This window comes from Ascaphus truei, chromosome 6 (assembly GCF_040206685.1).
Source record: "Ascaphus truei isolate aAscTru1 chromosome 6, aAscTru1.hap1, whole genome shotgun sequence".
In the NCBI taxonomy this organism is placed as follows: domain Eukaryota; kingdom Metazoa; phylum Chordata; class Amphibia; order Anura; family Ascaphidae; genus Ascaphus; species Ascaphus truei.
In genome coordinates this window covers 61,427,445-61,443,254 of record NC_134488.1, presented here as the reverse complement: position 1 = coordinate 61,443,254, position 15,810 = coordinate 61,427,445, and the positions used below count along the sequence as shown (strand labels likewise).

General features: G+C 42.6%; 1 protein-coding gene across 26 annotated transcripts in view; it reads left to right on the top strand.

Annotated features, from left to right (window-relative positions):
• MACF1 (microtubule actin crosslinking factor 1) overlaps nt 1–13,176 on the top strand; it is a 121,972-nt gene extending 108,796 nt beyond the window's left edge. For 12 of the 26 annotated variants that reach the window (XM_075604503.1, XM_075604502.1, XM_075604509.1 and 9 more), the window contains 13 exons: nt 98–286; nt 1,582–1,696; nt 2,126–2,289; nt 4,084–4,246; nt 4,588–4,742; nt 4,838–4,912; nt 5,552–5,569; nt 7,128–7,245; nt 7,853–7,921; nt 8,856–9,067; nt 9,885–9,995; nt 11,086–11,200; nt 11,792–13,176. In XM_075604503.1, coding sequence (XP_075460618.1) covers nt 98–286; nt 1,582–1,696; nt 2,126–2,289; nt 4,084–4,246; nt 4,588–4,742; nt 4,838–4,912; nt 5,552–5,569; nt 7,128–7,245; nt 7,853–7,921; nt 8,856–9,067; nt 9,885–9,995; nt 11,086–11,200; nt 11,792–12,039 — 1,752 coding nt within the window. In that variant the 3' untranslated portion in view covers nt 12,040–13,176. The remainder of the gene's footprint in view (nt 1–97; nt 287–1,581; nt 1,697–2,125; nt 2,290–4,083; nt 4,247–4,587; nt 4,743–4,837; nt 4,913–5,551; nt 5,570–7,127; nt 7,246–7,852; nt 7,922–8,855; nt 9,068–9,884; nt 9,996–11,085; nt 11,201–11,791) is intronic. The other 14 variants (XM_075604510.1, XM_075604513.1, XM_075604512.1 and 11 more) reach the window with 6 other exon arrangements.
• Nucleotides 13,177–15,810: the final 2,634 nt, after the last annotated feature.

The following is a 15,810-nucleotide window of genomic DNA, read 5'->3' as shown; positions in this document are numbered from 1 at the left end:
ATGAATATATACCCCAATCCCCTGAGGGCTCACTATACTGAACAACTTCCTGGGCTCTGCAGTGGGGCTTGTTTACTGACTCCTGCTCTGTCCTTAGGTTCTGACTTGGGGAAATCAACACCAGCAGAGGCTGCAGGCTGCCCTCTCCGAGCTCGTGGCTAATTCTGAACTTCTGGACAAACTGTTATCCTGGATCCAGTGGGCAGAGACCACACTAATCCAGCGGGATCAGGAACCCACCTCCCAGAATATTGACCAGGTCAAGGCTCTGATATGTGAGCACCAGGTGAGATCAGCAGCTTGTGTTTTCACACAGGACTGTATCTGTGATACCTCTGGGCTCTGCTGCTCCATTCTAAAAGTAATGCATGAGCCCCAGACGGGTATATACTTCTAAATGCTGTGTACAGATATATAGGAACATATTTGCTAGGTGGTGCTAATCTATAAAACACTTTGGTCAGTAAGGTGTGTTCCTGCGCCAGGTGTCTTATGGAATAGCCATGCTTAGTAAATATGGGCCATAATGTGAAAGTGATAAAGTTCTCACAAGTCTGGAAGGCCCCGACAAAGCAGTGGCTGAAGATGCTTAAAAGTAGTAGCGGTGCTGTGCCTAACGGAAAGGAAAAAACATCTCATAATGATGGACATTGGGGCATAGCGCTGTGTACTGCATTTTAAAGAAATATTTAGGCTGTAAAAATAGGACTGAGTGACATTATAAAAGAGATCCTTCTTTTCCTTTAAATTGAAAGTGGATTAAGAAGTATGGCAATAAAACGTTATGGTACCCTTTGTGTGAAAGGGAATTGTGCTACTCTGGGTGTGAAAGAGAATAGTGCTACTCTGGGTGTGAAAGAGAATAGTGCTACTCTGGGTGTGAAAGAGAATAGTGCTACTCTGGGTGTGAAAGAGAATAGTGCTACGCTGGGTGTGAAAGAGAATAGTGCTACTCTGGGTGTGAAAGAGAATAGTGCTTCTCTGGGTGTGAAAGAGAATAGTGCTACGCTGGGTGTGAAAGAGAATAGTGCTACTCTGGGTGTGAAAGAGAATAGTGCTACTCTGGGTGTGAAAGAGAATAGTGCTACTCTGGGTGTGAAAGAGAATAGTGCTACTCTGGGTGTGAAAGAGAATAGTGCTACTCTGGGTGTGAAAGAGAATAGTGCTACTCTGGGTGTGAAAGAGAATAGTGCTTCTCTGGGTGTGAAAGAGAATAGTGCTACTCTGGGTGTGAAAGAGAATAGTGCTTCTCTGGGTGTGAAAGAGAATAGTGCTACTCTGGGTGTGAAAGAGAATAGTGCTACTCTGGGTGTGAAAGAGAATAGTGCTACTCTGGGTGTGAAAGAGAATAGTGCTACTCTGGGTGTGAAAGAGAATAGTGCTACTCTGGGTGTGAAAGAGAATAGTGCTTCTCTGGGTGTGAAAGAGAATAGTGCTACGCTGGGTGTGAAAATGAAAGTAGTGATACTCCATGCTCCCTAGTGCATCAAACTATGACCACTGCTCCTTATTTGCTTACGTGTGACACTGTGAGGTAGACAGAGTTTCTCCGCATTGTATCACGCTTTTTGTCACTGACAGATGTTTATGGAGGAGATGACTCAGAAGCAGCCAGATGTGGACAAGGTCACTAAAACATACAAAAGGAAGGCCACCGATCCCAACCACGCAGCCTTCAATGATAAGAGCCGCAGCAGTGAGTTCCAGCACACACCCTCACCCTCTATTTCTGTCAGATAAACACGCATGCTGCTGCAATTTGTACCAGAGACGCGCTCTGCATACAATCCGCTTGCAGGCGCAATGAATAATAATATGAATAATGGCGTTTGCATACAAGCCTTCTGTATGTACTGAAGCTGACCACAGGAGGGCGCATGTGTTTTACATGTAGCGGAGTTTGCTAATTTTTTTCTTAACTTTGGAGTGAAAACTCCTAGTAATAACAACCTGAGTTGGATGCTGAGATTGGGGGTGGGATCCTTACTCCGGACAGAACAATTCCATTTTGAGTTTATCTGGGATTCTTTACAGATGTCTGCAGGATACTCAATTCCACTGATAAAATAACACCTAAGCATAATCAGCTCCACTCATCCTTACTGTCCCTCCTCTCTCTACCCAGGGAAACCCACAACCCAGACCGTGGCTCCCGTCTTGCCGCTCCTCTCCCAGTCAGAGACAAAGAACCCGAGGATTAATCAACTGTCTGCACGCTGGCAGCAAGTGTGGCTCCTGGCCCTTGAGAGACAACGAAAGCTCAATGATGCTCTTGATAGACTGGAAGAGGTACGGAATCATGGGACAGTTTAACAAGCAGAGCTGTGTGTGCAACATGAGTTTGGCATCTATATACATACACACATACACACATATATACTGCTGGCAGCGCTCCGGACCAGATTAAGGGGCAATCTGGCTGGGCGCTTGCCATGGGGCGCTAACCGGAAAGGGGTGCATCGCCGCAGGTCACCGTACCACCTTCTGCTATCTTTAAATGTCCTCACCGCTCGGATCTCCACAGCCGCAGTGCCCTTCTCGCGGCTGCCGCGACAACGCCATTTGTGAGAGCGTACACAGGACACTCAGCTTGGCTGCCAGCAGCAAGGGCACCTGCGGGTGAGTAGGAAGTTAAAAAATGTGTCCTGGGTGCTGGCGGCCAACTGAGTGTCCTGCTGGGCACATGCACGGACACGCTCACAAATGGCATCGGAGCGAGGTGCCCAGCGACTGAGGAGATTTGAAGATGGCAGAAGGGGGCGAGGTGACCGGCGGCGAGTAGTCCTGGTGGCTGAGTGCCGGGGGTGATTTGGTCGGGGCCAGATGGCCGCGGCCACACGCCCCATTTTGCTGAGCTAAGAGTCTAAAACGAAATAGTTTTACAGAGGCGCCAAATGTTTTGTCTGCCCGGGGTGCAATAATGTATCGGTCCAGCCCCGGCAGCACTATCATACTTCCAGCATCACAAACGCGCTGCCTAGGTGTCACATTTTACTCCTCCCTCACCATCACAATGTAGCTAAAACCTGTTGTTTTTTTTCACGTAATGTTGCAAATAATGTTTCGTCTGCCCCTCTACTGCTAAAACTGTAACGCAGGCCCTCATTCTCTCCCGTCTCAACTCTAAGGTAACCTTCTACTATCCGGCCTTCCTGCCTCTCGCTTGTGTCCCCTGCAATCTACCCTAAACACTGCTGCTAGAGTTACTCTACTCCTAAATCTGTCTCGGCGTCTCTCCTGCTGAAATCTGTCTCCTGGCTTCCTATCAAATCCCGTATTAAACACAAAATTCTCCTTCACACTTTTTACACTGCCCTTCCAAACATCTCAGCTCTAATTTCTCGCTATACGCCATCCCGACTCTTGTGTTCTGCCCAAGGATGTCTTCTCTCTACCCCTTTTGTATCTAAAGCCCTCTCCCGTCTATAACCTTTCTCACTAACTGCCCCACACCTCTGGAATGCCATTCCCTTCAATACCCGACAAGCACCCTTCTCTATCCACCTTTTAAGACCCATCTTAAACCACACTATAACAAAGCATTTGAGTAGCTCCGTGGCTGATACTAGACACCTCATACATAGACCTTGGCCCCCTGCAGACGCACTTACCAGAACACCCTCCTACTTTCTCTGTACGTTCTTCCTACTTACCACTTAGACTGTAAGCTCTTCGGGGCAGGGACTCCTTTTCCTAATGTTACTTTTATGTCTCAAACGCTAATTCCCATTATATATATATTTATACGCACACATACATACACGTGCACACACATATATACTGTGCGCCCACACACATATATTTACAGGTTTCAACAAATGTGTGGATACACGTGTATAAAAAAATAATATATTTACATATGTACACCTGTGTACATAGTCACACACAACGTTTAAAAACTGATTATTTTTTTTCCAGGCATATAGACTATAATTCCCTTTTGTAGTGACTGATCCACAGGTTACCCTTGAAAGCAGAAGAGACAGAGAATTTGCCATTGTAATTTGCCTTACAGACACAGTGAGTGAGCTTTTATAACGTATTTACTACATGTGCTTTTTTTTTTATTTATTTATTTTGCAGTTGAAAGAATTTGCTAATTTTGACTTTGACATCTGGAGAAAGAAATACATGCGCTGGATGAATCACAAGAAGTCTCGGGTGATGGACTTCTTCCGAAGAATTGATAAAGACCAAGATGGAAAAATCACCAGACAAGAATTCATTGACGGCATATTGGCATCTAGTGAGTAGAGTGGTCTCTATGAGTACATGTAATGTCTGCAAAGTACATGTGTGCTTACGTTATGAGAATCCATCCAACCCAAGCACTGGGTTAGCTCAATTTGGACTTTTATAGTGCTGACAATTACGAGGAGTCCCAGCCCTGGAGAGCTATTGGTGCCTGAGACGTATGGAGATGAAGGGACATTCTCAAGGTCACGAGGAACTTACACTGGGATCAAACCATTTCAAAGGCAGTGTTCTTAGCTCTAAGATTGTCCTTCAGTCTGTAAATGTTGTCACATCCCTGAGGCATGGTGTGGTCACATACTGATTATTATAACTGTATTGTTTCCTCCACAGAATTCCCCACCACCAAGCTGGAGATGACGGCTGTGGCTGATATTTTTGACGGTGATGGGGACGGATACATTGATTACTACGAGTTTGTTGCTGCTCTTCATCCAAACAAGGACGCTTACCGCCCAACCACAGACGCGGACAAAATTGAGGACGAGGTAGTATTTCTCCCCAGACGTTACACATTCTCACTGTGCTGCTACACGGTGCTAATACAGCGACTCACACATCTGTAACCTCACTTCCCTGACAGGTAACACGACAAGTGGCACAGTGCAAATGTGCAAAGAGGTTCCAAGTGGAGCAGATAGGGGAGAATAAATACAGGGTGAGTAAGGACACTGGTTGTTCATGCAGGGGCTTGCAACAGTGTGTGCCTAGCATTACCAGAGACAGATTTAAGTGGGTACATAATGCTTCTTCTCTCTAATGACCTGTTTCATTAGGCCAGTGATATACACTAGGAAGTTGGAAAGTGACCATACAGGCTCAGGATCTTTGAGAAGTGACATTGTTCCATTGTGATAACATGACGGTGTCAGTGACTTCAACCCTAGCCGTGCCCAATTACTATGATATCTGTTACAAACATACCCACAACCGGTGTAATGGAATGAGCTCACCTCTCCAGCCCCTGCCGTGCCCACTTACCATCAGGATATTTGTATCTCTCAGGACTGGACAGATTGCAGGTCATCACAGGACCAGTCGCTTTATCATAGCTAGTAACAGCTAGGATTATCAACATGTAGTCTTAAAAGATGTCTGGTTACACAGAAAATACAATACATTCAAAGTGTTTGGTTTCCCAGCTGTGATGGAAAGCAGACAGCGGTCACGCGCGGTCGGAGCCAGTGTGAATACATTGGATAATTCTGTTAATACTTTTCTGTATGTTCCTTATCCGTGCTTTTTATGTTAAACTAAAACATTCTCTCTCTTTCTCTCCACTCTTTCGTCTATGTAGTTCTTCCTAGGCAACCAGGTACAGTGCCTCATGATGCTGCCTTGTGCTTCCGCTGAAATAATCACCTGCTTACACTCCTGTTCATCTTTTGCTGTGATGACATTTGCAGAATTGTTGTAGATTTATTGTACTGCTGAAGGCGGATGTACAGACCTCTTACAAACAAACGGATAACAAACCTTCCCATGTACATATACTGTATCTAAATAAATATTTTTTTTAATAGACCTGAATTCCTAATCCACTCGAGCATAGCTGTACATGTGAATTGTTTGGGTGTCCAGTATCACATGCATGAAATTACTTTCCATGCAATATTTCCCATTTGCCATGTTAACTATTTTAGTGTGCAGTCACTTTTGAACATGCTTAAAGCAATTGATTCTGAGTACCCCCCTGACATCTTATTCTGAAAGTGATCTTCTGCTACCAGAACAAAGAGGTAGCATAGATTAAAGTTAGATCTGAGAGGCTGGGCACTTTCCAGAAGGAACAGTACTTCCCAGTACTCCCTCTCTCTATATAAGGTCTGTATATCGGGGCCTGAGCAGATATGTCTTAGTAAAGTACATGCCTATTCTTCGGGAAAGCCTTTGGGTTGCTAGATGCCACTCATTTGCTTAGTATCATTGTAGTTCAAGGCTGATTGGATCCCCATGTAAGATATCAATACAATTTAATACAGAATTACCACTTTATAATAAAGAGTGGAACTAAACAATATATATTCCCTGATGTACCATTTTGCTGTTTAATAGTTGTTGCAGCAGCAGCACCTCAAATACTCGTACCAAACTAAAAGAAACAGCATCCAAGCTAGGAGGGAAAAATAGAATCTATTTTAAGCAATTAATTGGATGAATCCAAAGTGAGGTGATGAGTTCCACCTTCCATTCAAATCTTACAAGATCCAAGCAGCCTAATAGGCTATAGCTATGGCATGTTCTGCATGAGGGCATGTAATCGTGGGGTCTGTATGATTTTGCAATGATTTAGGAATGGAACTGGATAATTCTTTTGATACAGCGACAATGTATGAAGACTAACCAACATTTCTTGAACTAATCTTCAATTTGGTGCATTGGCTGATATCTGGGCAGATTAATGGACCGGATGGAAGGACCTCTGTGTGATTAGATTTATAAATATATATATATATATATATCAAATGGAAATATTACTGTATGCTCATTTGCATGTCTTAGACAGGTCTGCAACCCCGCCTTTCACCATTATCACCCAGCACACAGCACTTCCACTGCAGCAAGGGATTCTGGGAAATGACATGCAAATGAGCACACAGTGCCACTTTTTGCTTTAAAACCATTTTTAACATGGTTCTATATATATATATATATATATATATATATATATATATATATATATATACATATACATACACACCCACACCCACACACACATTCATACTTATACACACGCATGCGCTTATACTGGAGTTTCTCTGGTCACACAGCACTGAATCAGATGCTTATCCTATACTGGAGTTTCTCTGGTCACACAGCACTGTATAATTTATGATTAATGCCTCTAATCTGTTCTTCATTGGATTTCATAGTTTGGAGACTCCCAGCAGTTACGTCTGGTCCGTATTCTGCGCAGCACAGTGATGGTTCGTGTTGGTGGAGGGTGGATGGCACTTGATGAGTTTTTAGTGAAGAATGATCCTTGCAGAGGTATGAAGAAGATTCCCGGACCGTTTCCTGTCTGCTCTTTAGATGTGTGGAATTTGAAGAAAATTAGATGTGTATAACATGACATCATTTTTGTTGTTGACATTTTATAGGATTTTACATTTAAAAAAAGAACAAATAGCCAAACATACATATATCAGTATAAAACCATCACTCAATTAAGAATTATTATGTTGACTTAATAAATGAAGATAAGCACTCCAACATGAGTAATAGTTCTCAATGTTACTGCAGTTCAGATGAGCTATTTATTACCTCTTCTGTAAAAGGAGTAGACGCCGTTTTAAATTTACCTACTATTATTAACCTTGTACTTGGGAGAGCTGATGCTTTGAAAAGATGATATCCGTGTGCTGATCTTGTGTTCTAGCTGATAATATGGTGACTTTGTGCATCTTTTGGGCTGTGTTTGTGATATTAATTATTACTGTCGTGGTTCTCTTCCTTTCCTTCCTGATGTCTGTATTTGGGGGTGCATGTATGCATGGTGAAGAGTAACAGTGGGTTTCAGGTGCATGCCCTCCACTTGTCTGTCTCTTTCTTCACCATTTTTCTGCTCCCCTCTGGACCTCTTTATTTCTCTCCTTAGTTCACCATCCTGGAAATAAATTAAAGAGGTCTGATTCCAGCTCTTCGATTGCCAGTCAGTCCTCACTAGGTTGGAATATCTGCTTGTGCATGTTCTAGCTTTTGGGAATTGCTTGTCAGCTTAAGTAGGAAAACTTTTCAAAGCATACAAAGTGCCCTCTTAAATTGAACATCAACATCCTTTGCAAGAACCTGCATCAATCTTTGCTGCATAGTTTATACATTAAAAGTGTAACAAAGCTATCATAAAATATAATCAACATTTTATTCTTCATCCAATGTAAGGTCTCCTCCTGAGTAACACCTAGAGAATGAGTGTAGGGATACCAATTTTAAGACTACAATTGATGGTAAAATCCAGATTACATTTTTTTGGGGTCACTAGATTGACCATGTTAATGTTACAGAAACACAAAGCTATGGTCTTGGATCCATCTTCTGTGACTTTCATTTGTATTACAAACGCAACAGTATTTATTGCACCAAAAAATGTCACCGGTTTCATGGCATATTCAGCTTAACTGCCCCCAAAAGCGCATTGTGCAAAGAGAAACCTTACATGCAGTGTATTCATCTGAAGGTGTTGCACTGCTTGCCTGCTCTACGTTTCATGCGCTGTTCTTCCACCAGGCAGCAGTATTTGCCTTAATTTGTCTTCATTCACTGCTGCTTGCACTCATCTCACTTGCACACTCCGTCGCACGCTTCTAATATTCTGCCGTTAAGAGAACAAAACGCCACAATAAGAAATGGAGGCCAGGCTACAATTTAACGGACTATATTACTTCCGTGGCTTGCTTATAGATTAGGTAGATTAAATATAGCCTGTTTGTGATGGCAACGGCTTATTAATAACATAGCATTTTGTGAAAACCAAATAACTTCATTGTTTTAGCTTTACTAAAAAAAAAAAAATATTCTACGCTGCATAAGACATCGTGCCCAGTCAGAACACTCGGATGAGCCCTGTCATGAACAAATTGTTTCTACTTCTTTCTATACAGCAAGAGGAAGAACAAACCTTGAGCTGCGCGAGAAGTTCATTCTGCCCGAAGGCGTTTCACAGGGAATGACCCCATTCAGGTCACGGGGACGCCGGTCAAAACCGTCTTCAAGGACAGCGTCCCCAACACGATCCAGCTCCAGTGCCAGCCAGAGTAATCACAGCTGTACGTCGGTGCCCTCGTCACCTGCAACCCCAGCCAGCGGTTCCAAGGTAAGAAACTAACCATCCCAGCGGCCCTGTAGCTTGAGTACGAGCTAAATATCTTCAGGAATCTGCTTGGTAACCTGTACAAAGAAAGCAATTATTACATGGTCTGCTCCTCTCCCTCCCCTCTCCCCCTTAAATAAAATGTGTATATATGTATGTATCTAGCTTGGAGCTGAACTGCATTAATCTCCGCTCTGTGACCCCGATTCTTGAGCTGACATTTTAAATTCCTGCGTCATGTTGGTTTATAGAAAGCATTGGTCATGGCTATTGACTTCTTTCTTGCACATTTTCACGATTATAATGTGTACACACACATTTTTTTCTTATAGAGCAGGAACAGTGTATATACGTCATTTTATATCGAATTTTGCAAGTACAATTGATCATTTATAATCCAGTATTTGGTGCCTCAGGCAAAAGTACTTAAAGTGACTTGTCCAAGGTTACAAGGAGCGGACACTTGCATTTGAATATGATTCACTCATTTCAAAAGCAGTAAGATTACCACGGAGCTACTGCTTCAGTCTATATATTTTATTTCTGTGAGAAAAGGCGACCTGCTGGTTGAATGGTTTGGTGCAAGTTTTGGGAGCAGCAAAAGCTTGGGATGTTTGAATATACAATAAGCGCCCACACTTACTCCCCACCCCACCCCCTGCTTCTAATCCCTTATTTTAATTTCTTTTTTTCGTTTGAAAGTTATTTTCTGTTTGTTTTTGTTTTCTCTTCTGCCATCCCAACTCCTCTTATCCATCTTCACACATTTCCCCCCAATCCTTCCTTGTTTGCCCCCATCCCTTGGACTCCCATCTCACAGACTCCACAGCACCCCTCTCGCTGTTACGAAAAACCCTGGCTGGTAAACAGCAAGGCTGGCAATCCCCTTAGGGGCTACGATTACTCAGACTTCCAGATCCCGTCGTGCGAGGTAGAGTATGGCCCTCCTGCCTGAGAAGGCTGGACAATCACTCCCCTTCCATGGAATGCTCTGCTTCAAACCCTAACATTCTGCTGCTTCATGATTACATTTTGTCATATCTGGACTAACGTTTGCTCTGCAGATGGACGTGGGGTGCTCTGCTTTGCTCTGCTCGTCTCTGCTCACTTAATGGATGTAACTGCACAATGAATGGAGCCAACATCTGCTTATAACTATGTATCCTGCTGGGCATATTCTGATTCAGTCTTTTTCTTCTTTATGGGTGTTTTTTCTTAAATAATAATTGCCGATTAAGAGCACGTTGGTGTACTGGTAATAATCAGCTGCAGGCTTCTTGACTAAAATTGTGGCTACTTTATAAAGCTTGCACATCGTTTCTCTAAAGGTAGATGCATGTCTTAAACACCCTTGATTTCTGCGCCTTGTAAATCCTAATGCTCAGTTTGGCCTTCAACCGAAATGTAACAAGAGCTTCACGAAATAGTCTGCTTATGTACTGTAGGTTTACTGCGTTTCTGTTATAACACCTCGCATGCTCATGGAGGGATCTACTTCAGTTTGCTCTGCAGAAGAATCATATAGGAAACCTGGTTTTCGTGCTACTACTAACTTATTTCAGCAGGCGCTATGATTGGAGCCAGGTCGTCGCCACTGCAAAGAGAATGTATCAAATGCATCATTGTACTTGTGCAAAATAATAGCGGTGACATTCGGGGCTCTGCAGGATGCAATGACTGTTCTTCCTGGGGAAAATGCCATTCTCATTTTGAGTTTGTGTTGCCCGGTCTGTTTAAGCTATACCGGACATTTAATTGTGGCTGTCCGGATATGATATGGAAATATTTGACACAAAATGTGCAGTAATAAACATAAATAAAATCACAGCATTGAGGCGGCATTTTACATAAAGCATTAAAAAGACAAATCCCACACAAACATTTCTGAGAGGTCTCTGAAATAGTTAGCACCGGATCTAAATCCTTCCTTGTACGTACTAGTTGCTGTTAGTCCATTGAACACTGAATGCTCTGCCCATCTCTCCTCTTTTCATAAGCTAAATAAACATCTACTTTTACAGGTAACGCCACCTCAAAGTAGCAAGCTGAAAAAACCCACCCTTCACAGCAGCCGCACATCCCTGGCTGGAGACACTTCCACGCCGATCTCATCTGGTGCCAAATCTAACCGCGCAGGTAAGGAAGGAGACTTTGGGGCCTATATACACCAAGATTTTTATTTAACATTTTTGTGTATCCACATTTCAGTGTTAAAAAGTACAGCAAACCTTCAGAAAATGTGCGTCCGATATATAAAGACTTCATACATATAATTTGCTGTTTGCAGATAATGTTTCCGCATTGCTCATGTGAAGACCCGATTAATACAATTTAAATGAAAACAGGATTGTGTATTTGTTTTTTTGTTTTTTTAGAACTGTGATTAGTGAATATCAGTTATTACTGTAATATTTATTATAATAGTCATACTGTGAAAATAATATATATTTTGAACATATATAATGAAACATCAGTTTCGTGTCAGATTGGAGGTGATGCAGAGCAGCTTCATTCTGTGGTAATACTATTAAGAGTAATTTTACGCAAATTTGATGAACAATTTTGACGCCCTTTTATAGTTTTGTTGGAACAAGAATATTCTTTTTTTTTTGTACATACCTTTTACACCTGGATGATTTTGAACGCACAAAGAACTGTATATCTGTAATCTGTATTGATAAGCCAGAGCCCCCCACATATGTAACTTATCTTACCGTTCTTTACAAGACCCTAAAAAGAGTGCGAGTCGAGCAGGGAGCCGTGCTGGAAGCCGCACCAGCAGCCGGAGAGGAAGCGACGCCTCGGACTTTGACCTGCTAGAGACGCAGTCGGCCTGTTCAGACACATCGGAGAACAGCACCGCGGGGGGAGGCGGGAGCTCCAGGAGAGGACTATCCAAACCTTCCAAAATCCCTACCATGTCCAAGAAGCCGAGCACCACCAACCTTCCCAAAACTCCAGGCACTAAGAGATAATACCCAGAGCAGGGACCCGGCCTGAGATTTTATATCATGCTGCGTACATCTGGATGTACATTTATTCTAAAAGGGGAAATTTATATTGTTTAAACACGTATACAAAAAGGATTGTTTATAACTGCCTTATTTGTTTTCTTTTTGTATGTTACTACTTTCATGTGAATATTTATGTAGATACAAATATCATTGTGGTGAATCCCTGGGAACGTCTCGGGGCCGAAAGTAGAAAAACAAATGATGAAGTATAAAAGACGGGAAGGAAAAGCGACATGTAATGATTTGATTGTGCGGGGTGTGGGACCTGCTTCTTAGGGTTCTCTCCGAAGACAACACTTCTAAACTTTCCGCCAAGATAAACAAGTGAAAATCTAGCGCCTGTTTTGTACATGAATAATACTAAATATATACTTCAGAGAGGGATCACGTCGAAGCGACAGAAGATTTCCTTTTAACATATGATTTATCCTTGAGAGTGGAATTTATTTTGAATTCATAGCACTTGCACACTCTACTATAACCTTACCATAAAAACAGCAACTATGTTACAGCAACGGACAGGTTAAAGGACAATTAACATCTTGCATCTAGGAGCAGCTGCCGGTGTAAAATATTCCTGGTTTGAATATGACAGTCATTTTAGATAGTGGTGCAGCATACAAGGAAGCCATATATAACAGTGTTTGCTTAATCCACCACATTTCTTTGCACTCAGCCAGGTTCAACTGACTTCTAATTGTAAACTACATTTGTTTTATTTATCTCCGTAGGATTTTTTTTTTCTTATTTATTATTTAAATGGTCATTCCACTTAGAACTGGGTGTGAATTGTTTCCAATCTTTTCTTGAAACACTCACAGTTGCTTGTCCTATTAATGAGTCTCACCAGCACAAGTCTTTCCTCACTTTTGTACGCTGCTTTTCTCTGTGACAGACTGACCCTGTAGGGTGGCAAAGAGATACAACCTGAGAAATGGACCCTCCTGTTACCTGTAATTACGTTTGTTCTTAGCTCTGACCATGTTGCTGTGTGATTTTCTCAATTAGTTTGCGACAGAAACTGAAGCTTTACCAATGAACTGTTAAAAAAAAAAAAAAAGACACATTTTGTATTAAAATTGCTTGCAGTAACTACAAGATGTGTCCACTTCTTATTAGTATGTCTTCTGTTTCTGAAAGAACATTAAGGGATGAAACAGGGTGGACAGGGGAAAATAAAACTCGTCCTTTGGGGGTTTCTGTAAGTATCGCTGTTTTAAGGTTCTGCATCCACACCGGTGAAAATATCTAATATGATCGCAAATTCAGGGTCGCCAGACCCATTCCCAGGGCTCAACCAGATGCCTGGAATAAGAGGTGGATGTCACCTTTATATAGGAAGATGTTCTTGTATAAAAACTAGTTAGGCCTAACAGATTTGGGTGTTACTCAAACCAGGCCCTATCCACTGAACCATAGCGGTGCCATTCACTTTAATTGAGTGTTACTGCATTAATTACAACTGCTGTTATTTAATACATGGGACCCGTGACTTGGTAAAAGGTAAGTGGGGTGTGTTGGAGAGGGGTATACAAATACAAGGAAGTGGGACAGTTTATATTGATTGTAGCTTGTTCTGCCTCTGTGTGTATTGTAGGTATATACTGTGCTGCTTTAGATATATGTATATATACACTTACGGTGTATATATATATATATATATATATATATATATACATATATCTATCTCAGTCTGCATGTTCTAGATCTTTATGGCTGTGTTCTATATATTACTCTGCGTTTAATAGGTGTGTATATATACCACTTTATATTGCTCTGCATGATATATATATTATTCTGCTTGTTATAGATATACTGCTTTGCGTGTTAAAAGTATATATTGCTCTGCGTACTACAAATATTTGGATGGCTGTATTTGTTATGTGGTGTTTTAGTGACTTCAGACTATCTGCTCACGATCAGCTTGTTCTCAGAGTTTAAAATCCCTGATATTCTTCAGGTAATTGCAGAAAGGTTCTGATGCTTTTTTATCGGACTCTGCCCATCCATCTACAGGCTCCTAATTTGGGATCCTCGCTCAGGATCTGGTTTCTGCCCTCTGCTCTACCTGAGCCTGGTGTACCTAAGCCTTTATTGTTCTGCACTGTGTAAATGGGTTAGTGTTTGTGGCGTGCTCCGGTGCCCTCCATAAAGAAGTCTTGTTTATCAGACTGAGAGCTGTCTTGGGCTGCGTCCAGACTGCCTTCGCCCGCGCGTATTTTCAGGACATGGGCGATGCACCATCGGGAGGCGTGTCTGTGATGTCACAGAGCTGGTTTGCCCTCATTGGTTGTACCGCTCATGTGACCTGCCCATTGCGCCGGGAAATCAGTTTTAACTGATAACGCGCGCTCTCTCCCGCTGTCGTGCGTGCGGGGTCTATGGGCGCGATCAATGCCTTAAGGTGTCGATGTAAAACCCTTTATCAGGAATTTCCAGAAACATTGACCGATTTTTACATTTCTTAACTTGTGACCCGAACACTTTGCAGAAACCATCCTAGCCTCCACTTATAGCATCGGCTATTCTGCAAACTACTGGCTGAAATTTGCATCACTTGCATCATGTATTGTATGTATGTGCATGTATGTGCATGTGCTCTGGTAGTGTTAGTATCTACATATGATAACTATAGAGTTACTGTTACACTTCGGTCCAACTGGAAATGTAAATGTGATTACTGTATTTCTGACAGTCCGGTAAAGAGCCAGAGAGTGGCAGGAGGAGGATTCCTGGTGATCGCTCTCGGTCTACGCTTATAGACTGTGTGACGTCACGTCGCCGTTACTATAGCGATAGTTGCACTTTGGTTCAGGAGGCAACAGGGCGGCGTGGCGTGAGCGGTTCGCCCTCATAGGCTGAACCGCTTACGTGACGTCACGCCGCCGTCGCTCTCCAAGACTAATTCACTTGTCTTAAGAGCGTCAGGTCGCTATGCAGCGCCGTTGCGGTCGCACTCACTATGGGCACCCGCGATGGACTTCAAGTACTTGTGACGGCGCTGCGCGCTGTTGCCGTAAGTTGAAGCGCAGCCTCATTGTGCTGGGTCCAGATCCCCTTTGATGGGAAGCTGAGTGAGGCCTCAGCGATGGAGGCGATCAGGATGCTGCTGGTGGGACTGGCACAGAATCTGCTCTGCGTGTGAGATGGCCGTGCCCAGAGGGACAGTCACTAAATGTGGCAAACATGCAGGGACTGGCTGGAAGGAATCGGGTCTGAGCAGGACTGCCGGTCATTAAACCTGATACTTAATACACTGAGATAAAATGACCTGATAGGAGGACGACTGGGTCTCTGGAAAGGCTGCAGAATTGGGGCGTGGTTAGTTGCTGCCTCTTTCTCTCTGTACACAGTTTACTTTCTTTACCACACATATTAGTTAAAAAAAAAAAGACAAAGTGGATCATTACACAGCATGAGGTGCTCTCTGGACACAGGGCCCTTTCCTAGAGCAAACCTAAAGGAAAATAACATGGAATTAAAACTGAAACGCCTATATGATACACTAGAGGTTTTACGTTAATGAGCTGATAGGCACTATCACAATTTAATGAATAACCTAATTGTATCCAGTACTTGCTAGTATAGAACCAGTATACAGAACATTGTATCCAGTACTTGCTAGTATAGAACCAATATACAGAACGTTGTATCCAGTACTTGCTAGTATAGAACCAGTATACAGAACGTTGTATCCAGTACTTGCTAGTATAGAACCAGTATACAGAACGT